Source organism: Eufriesea mexicana, unplaced genomic scaffold (genome assembly GCF_001483705.2).
Source record: "Eufriesea mexicana isolate 0111107269 unplaced genomic scaffold, ASM148370v2 scaffold654, whole genome shotgun sequence".
In the NCBI taxonomy this organism is placed as follows: Eukaryota; Metazoa; Arthropoda; class Insecta; order Hymenoptera; family Apidae; genus Eufriesea; species Eufriesea mexicana.
Window position 1 is genome coordinate 1,090,739 of NW_016908877.1, and position 7,550 is coordinate 1,098,288.

General features: G+C 48.4%; 1 protein-coding gene across 3 annotated transcripts in view; it reads right to left on the reverse strand.

The window, feature by feature from the left end:
- The window catches only part of Nckx30C (solute carrier family 24 member Nckx30C), a 66,099-nt gene that overhangs the window by 15,256 nt on the left and 43,293 nt on the right, over nucleotides 1-7,550 (reverse strand). For all 3 annotated transcript variants that reach the window (XM_017898530.1, XM_017898531.1, XM_017898529.1), the window contains exons 4-5: nucleotides 6,546-6,817; nucleotides 3,976-4,111 (exon numbers count right to left, since the gene is read on the reverse strand). In XM_017898530.1, coding sequence (XP_017754019.1) covers nucleotides 3,976-4,111; nucleotides 6,546-6,817 — 408 coding nt within the window. The remainder of the gene's footprint in view (nucleotides 1-3,975; nucleotides 4,112-6,545; nucleotides 6,818-7,550) is intronic.

Below are 7,550 nucleotides of genomic sequence, written 5' to 3' on the forward strand. Positions count from 1 at the left end.
AGTTACGATTCACTCTTCTTGACCAGGTGGATATGATCTCGTAACAATATTGTCGGAATTTACTGGCGCATTAAACGTATGTTAAAGAAAAAGGAAAAAAGGGGGCAGGGTTTGCTAGGGTAGGCTTGCCGATGAGTCTACTAGCAGGCCACAGGAAGAAACGCATCCCTTCCTTTATACCTGCGACTAGACCGACTTCAACTACCGCGTAGGGGCACCCCCATAGTATTAACCCCTTGAGCTATAATTACTATAGTTCTCGCGTCTAAGGAAATCGCTAACAGAATAGATGGCGGTAGCTTTGTGCTTGCGATGACTCTCGATCGTTATGAGACGAGAAGAATCGACAAAGGAAGGATTCCACGCGTGTAGAATCGTTGAGCTCAGTTCTAGAAGACTCTCGACAAAATAGGAGATCGATGTGTGAAGAATAAAGCTTCTAAGACTTAAGCTTTCTTTAACCCTTTCGGTACTGTTGTTGCCCATTGGCAGCGATCATGAAACGTTCTATGGGTATTACCATCGCCTATTGACAGCATCTACGAAACGTCACCGATGACTGTCGCGATCCGAATGAAAAGTTTAGTGTCAATCTATGAATACCGCAAAACACGTTTTCGTGGCTTCCAGTGCAACCACTCTTGTGGAAAACTTCCTCGTACCACGAATGTGTGACCACGGCCATCTTTTCCGTCCCCCGTAAAGGGTTAATTTTAACCCGAGTCCCTTTGGTCCCCCGAATCACACCTCCTACGTGTGTAAGATGGTACAAAGATGAGCTGATCTCTTTGTTTGTGTCAATTTTGATACGAAGATTGTACTCCATATGTCTCAACGTAAATAAAATTCGCATAAATTCTGAAATCTCGAGTGACTCTTCGAATAATTCTTCGAATTCTTCGGTTAAATTTATGCTAACGCAAGGGGTCAATTTTGTTATCCTTTCCGAGGATCGGATTTTTCTTTCGTGTGTTTTGCTATAGTTTTGAGAATAATTCGGCAAGTTGGAAAAATATGGCGGAAACGTTCCGTGCGTTCGGCTTTAACCAGTTGCTGATCGAACGAGATATCCTCCACGGAGAGGTTGCGAAAGGGACTTAATTATTATCCTGACGTTGGGCTCCGATTAATCATCGGTCATATCTGACGAGGATCGGTGGCAAATGCTTGGAGAAGGAACCGACGAAAATGGCGCGGATCGTTTTAAGGGAACGTTAATCTCGAGCTGTGCGTGCGAGTGGGAGACGATTAATCAATCGCGCTGTGATTTATTTATGAAAAATAGAGGGGGTATTTAATTTCGGTTAATGTCGCTCGAAGTGCGGTATTTTTTAGAATTTTTAGGAGTTTCGTGCGATGAAATCGAAATTAAAGTGCAATCGGAAAAGATTTAAAAAGGCTGAGGGGGCTATTTAAATAAAAAATTCTTTTTCAAGTTTTGGTAATTAAGGGAAGTATCATCGAAGTAATTAATGCGGTTCTTACCTCGTACTCGGAATTTATCGAGCGTTAGGCGATAAGATCCCCAAATTAGGCTGAATTCTTTGATTCCAAAACTTTTACGAAATATAAAAATAATTTGAAGATTTACATATATGATACGCGTACCGAATTAAACAAATTTTGTCATATTCTGTGAACAATTATTATCCTGGCAGTCAAGACAAAAGAGATATTCCTCGAAACCCTAATTAATATCGTCGCATTCGATCCTTATTTACCTATTTCAAGTCTCCGATTTTGATTGAAAGACTCGTGATTGTGATAATACTTACATGAACGATACCAAATTAAACAAATTTTATCATATCCTGTGAATAAGTATCATCTGACACCCCCTCAAAAAATATTCCACGAAATTATAATTAATTTCGCCACATTCAACCTTTATTTACCTATTTCAAGTCTCCGATTTTAATTAAAAGACCTGAGATTGTGATAAAACTTACATACACGACACGCATACCAAATTAAACAAATCTTGTCATGTCTTTGGACGCCCTCAAAAAATATTCCTCGAAACCCTAATTAATTTTACTTACTTATCTACCTATTTCCAGCCTCCGATTTCAATGGAAAGACCCCTGATTGTGATAAAACTTACATGTACGACACACGTACCAAATTAAACAAATCCTGTCATATCCTGTGAATAAATATCACCTGGTACCCTCTGATAAAATATTCCTCGAAACCCTAATTAATTTCATTTTCAGCCTCCGATTTTAATCGAAAGACCCCTGATTGTGATGCAAGGAGTTAAAAGAAGACTCGGTTGTTTCGAGAAATCAGTATAAAGGAGTCGATCGATTTGGAATGCCATATTCTGTGAATAAGTATCACCTGGCACCCCCTGAAAAAATATTTCTCGAAACCCTAATTAATTTTACTTACTTATCTACCTATTTCCAGCCTCCGATTTCAATGGAAAGACCCCTGATTGTGATAAAACTTACATGTACGACACGCGTACCAAATTAAACAAATCCTGTCATATCCTGTGAATAAATATCACCTGGTACCCCCTGATAAAATATTCCTCGAAACCCTAATTAATTTCATTTTCAGCCTCCGATTTTAATCGAAAGACCCCTGATTGTGATGCAAGAAATGAAAGAAAGACTCGGTAGATTCGAGAAATCGGCGTAAACTCGCGCCGATTTCGAAAATACGATTTATCGATACCGGTTTGCAGCCGGGTACCGAGAAAGGAATGTTTGCCGATGCGGGGGGCATAAATTGAAACGGAGAGGTCGCATGGCAATTTTGTGTAACAATGAAAAGCTACTGCTCGCCGCGAGAGGCTGAATGCCAGCGCGAGGTAACAATCAGTCGTCGATTCGAAATTAGCGTGTCAATATCATCTTTCGTCGCTGGCATTGTGTCGCGTTGAAATACAGGCCGTTAATAGGCCGTGATAATGCAGCACGTCCGTGATTGATGGCGGCCCGGGAAACGGTTTTGAATAACAGACGCGCGTGCCGTTTGCCGTCCATCTTAGAGGCCCGTTTAATCGGCTCGTTCGATCTCGATGCCATTCGAGACTCACCCGCGACATTGAACCACCCTGCAGTGGAAATTCGACGAAAGCCAAATGTCGATCGACGCGCAGCGACCGGGGAAAATCAGGGAAATCGACGTTTTTAGCTCTCCCGTAGAAAGCGACGATGAAAGTAAATTTGTCCTCTCCGTGACGGACAGCATGGGATATCCGACGTAGTGGAGAGAGAGAGAGGTTCGCAGGAAAATCCGATCGAATGTCGGATATAAATCGGCGATTAAACGGGAAAAGTGGAGAATAGACTTGCCCGAAAATAAGCGGATATTCCTGACTCGTAGGAACGATCCGACGATCGCGTTAAATATTGCACAGCACAGACGGAAATATCCGGCTTCGACTATTCGTCCCGTCGCTAATTAGCGAACAGAGTTTCCTTCGTTATTCTCGGAAAATTTCATTGTCGACGTCGAGAATCGCAGGGAAAGACGAGACGAAAATGACGAGCAACGATCGTTCGTCGAATTACCTCTGCGCTAACCTTCCACGAATCTACTCGTAATTTTCCCCAATTGGCTAATCATCTTTCGAACTCTTACGGAACCAACTGGCAAGCTCCAAACGAAATACGAAGTTAATTAAACTCGAGGAAAACGCGTTTATAGAGAACATCGTGGCAGGATCGACTAGCGAAAGCTGAGGAAAATCGGAGGCTGGCAACTCGTTCGGACACGCGTTGATTCGACCATAAAATATAAATTCGAGCCGATGCTAGAGAGGACTCCAAGTAGAACGCGCGATGCGTTTGATATCCCTGTATGCGAGCGAAAACTGGAAATTTACAGGCTTTCGAACGGATGCACGTTGGGTAATTTCCATCCTTTGTTCGTTTCGGACAAAACGCGTTCCACTTGCAAAAATGGAGTCGAAACGAAGTCTCGAAGTACAGTAGGTTAATGGACAGGGTGACGACTTACCTCTAGGTGTCCTTGTGTCGGGCAAGGTGAGCCAGAGAGGGAAGAGAACGGGCGCAACCAGAATGTAAGTTAGCCTCTTCCTGGGACTGCTGGGCCAGCCCATGTCCAAGGCTTCCGGAGGTTCATCCTCCTCTCCCTGAAACGACGAGCAATGCTTGGTAACAGTGGTCCAACGGCGCAGACGGGACATGTCTCGCTTGGCTCGCACTGCGATTAACACGGCCGCTTAATCCGGTCGAATGGAATTAAGAGGGGAACCGAGTTTCCCCATCCGCGATACACTTAGCCGGCGCTTATCGTCGGGAAATACGACAAAGCTCGCGGTGGAGAGGGATGACGGGCTTCTAAATACCGCGGGCGGCTGTGCAAAGGCACAAAGCAGAGCCCTTATATCCATCCTCGGCTAACCGCGACACAATGGCCTCGCAGATGTTTGGATTTTCCGGCTGCGATCGTTTCGCCAGGGATAATTGCGGCAACGGCGACGAGTAATTCTCGCAGAGTACGCGGATAATTTCACCGTCTGGCAGGCCGCTGGCGAGCGTTGGAGCGGCGCGGTTCGCGTCCGACCAGAAATCGGCTGTTCCACTGCCGGAAGCGCCGCCATCGAACGGTCTAGGTCGGAGATGGGGTAGATAAAGACGGAAGGGACAAATGGCGGCAGGATGAGCGACCTTGAAGGCCGAAAGGCTGAAGAGGAAAGGCGGAACTCGGGCGGAAAAGCCATTGCCTGGTGACTTTGTTTCGATTATCCGAGGGTGAAAGAGGGACCGAAATAGGCAATGTGTAGCGCAGCGACGCCGGGTGTAGCCAGAATTGACCCAGATTCGCGGTGCATTCAAAATGAAAAGGCCTTCTCACTCATTTAGGACAAAGAGGTTCGAGAATCCCCGCGATCCGCGCGCTCGTCCCCGCCCAAGCGCCAGCTAATATCGGGGAAAAGCTTGCGCCGCTAATTTCTCAGTCGTCGGCAATCGGTTCGCGCTTCGATCCTCCGCCCTCTTCGACGATCCAGTCAAACGGCTGACCGTGAAACCGCGAGGCACGCGTTTCGTCCCAAACGTCGCTCTTTCGTCCACGAGGACGAAACGCGGAGGATCGGTGCCGAAGGACACGTCGGGTTGAAAGCCGCTCGACGAGGACGCGCCAACTTTCGCGGCGAATCGCTGGAAAACGAAAGTCTTAGTCGAGGAAAAAGCCACTCTTCGCGATTGCTTTGTTTTCAGCCCGATATATCCTTTCGCTATACCAAACGACCCAATTCCCCGACGGTCGGCCATTGTCAGGCTGTTCCTCTTCCTATAAATGTCTTCGTTACGGCGTCTCCGGATAGCCGCGTCAGGAGGAAGATGACGCGGGTCGTTTGTCAGAGGTCGACCAGTCGGAAAATAAGCAGTTGGTCCATTTTTCTTATCGGGTCGTCGCGTCTATCCCGACTATCGAGCATCCGTCCGTGTCCGTGTCCGGGGGAACGAAATTTAGAGATAGGACAGGAGAATCGCGGCGTGGGAGCGAAGACATACCGGGTGTCACCGAAATTCCGTATAACAACCTATTTTAAAATATTCCCTTTTCAATCGCGATTTCGACGATATCGAAGACATCACTTAGATATAATACCCGGCAGAGTTTTCGGGATAGCATCACCGACCGACGAGAAACGTTTGCATCGCAAAGTACGCGCGAACAGACGACGGTTGACCGTAATTCCTCGTTCGAGGAACGGTGATCGCGCGTGAAATGTAATAAAATTTTCCGCGGTGGCGGATCGATGTGCCGGAGGCTTCCTCGAAGCCTCCTCTCCTGCGGCGACGCGGGAAAACAAGAAACAATGGCGAGAAGTCGTGTAACCAGGACGAGTCGAACGGGGTCCGTGGATTCACTGACCGTTCCGTTTCGTTCCGTTTTGTTTCGTTTCGTTTCGTTTCGCTCCGTTTCGACACGATCGATGCACGATAATTGGCCTGTTCGTCGATCTCGGACAGCGACTGCAGTTATTCGAGAAACGGCCCGTCGGGGACAGCATAGATGAGAAAAGGAGGGAATTTCGCAGGCGAGCGGGCTTCGCGACAGGAAACGAATTGAAATTACGATCCACGAGGATCGTTGCCGGAAAAGGGTGCGCGAATTCTTCAGCTGTCCCCGTCGCGTTAACGTCGCCCGACCCCTGTGCCTCGACTTCCCGCCCGTCTCGGAAATGGGATCGCGAAGGACACGAGCGAATTAACGTTTTCGGGCTGTCGCGCGGCCATTGTTCCCGTCGTTGGACCAACCAGTCCCTGCGAGCAGTTAGCATGGTCGATTGCGAGTTCGAAGAGACGAGCTATCGGTTGCCTCGGTTAACTACCACCCTGCTTTGTCTCTCCGACTGTCGATATCCGGACGCAAGAATTTACGATCCCAATTGCAACCGTGGACTTTCTGCGAATATATAAAGCCGTGCCTGGCTTGAGTTTGGGTTATGTATGGACTAGGTTTCAGCTAGGTCCGGGCTAGGTTTGGGCTAGGCTTGGAGGAGGAGGAAGGAAGAAAAAGGGAAGGAGGATGGATGGGTGGAATTGGAGAATTACCGAATCGAGGCCCGCGTCGAGGCCAGCGGCTATGCCGCCGTTGGGAAGTTCCTGGATGCCGGCGGTGGTGCCGGCGGTGGTGGTCGTCGTAGTGGTGGTCGTAGTGGTGCCCTGGGAGCCCTGCTGCAGCTGCAGAGTGGTCTCTCTCGACGAGGCACCCGAGTAATGGGCGGCGGTCGACGTCGCAGCGCCATTGTGCGGCCTGGTGGCATCCAGTAGCACCTTTAGCGACGCTATCGCGTGCAGTTGCGTCGCTTTCTCGTCCACTTTGCCTGAACAGCACCAGAGATGCAGGTTAATGAGGAAAAATATCGAGTCGCGCGCTACCATCCTTCGAACCTTCTCTACCTACGCTACCAACTTTCGTCCACTCGCGGTAACCGTGTCACAGGCGTCCACGCTTCGCGGCTCGTTCCCGTTTCTCTTCCACCGCGATTGTTTATAAACGAGATTGGAATAGCACGAAACTCGCCCACTCGTTTCCATCAACGCCGTCTTCCATCGTGCCCGGCGCCGTTGTAAAAATGCAGCTTTACGACCGCTCCGGATCCTCCGCGGACTATTCCGGTTCACGGCGGAACAATCGTTTTATCCCGGAGTTCTCGTGCTCTGGACCGCGGTAGCCGTGATATTTACGACGGTAGTCGGAGTAACGAAACGATCGACGCCCATGACCGTTATTCGCGACTCTACGAGGTGCAACTAGGAAAACAGTTTCCATGGACAAATTCCAGCCACAGGCCATCTCCTGAGTGCTCTCCGCCATTTGTCTCGCGGGTCTGCGCATCACCACCGAAAACACACGCATCGCCGTTCCGCTTAAAGCGTGCATTTCAAATCTAGCCAAAGCTGCAACTACGAAATAATTGCTAGCAAGAGTCATTCAAAAGCGTTCTCGTGCGCTTCATTGCTACGTTCTACTTTGCCCGATTACCTCCGACAGCCTCGCTGCGTTACGTAACGCTAGCCATTTTCTCCTCTATTTCGCCATGCAGGCCTGAACCG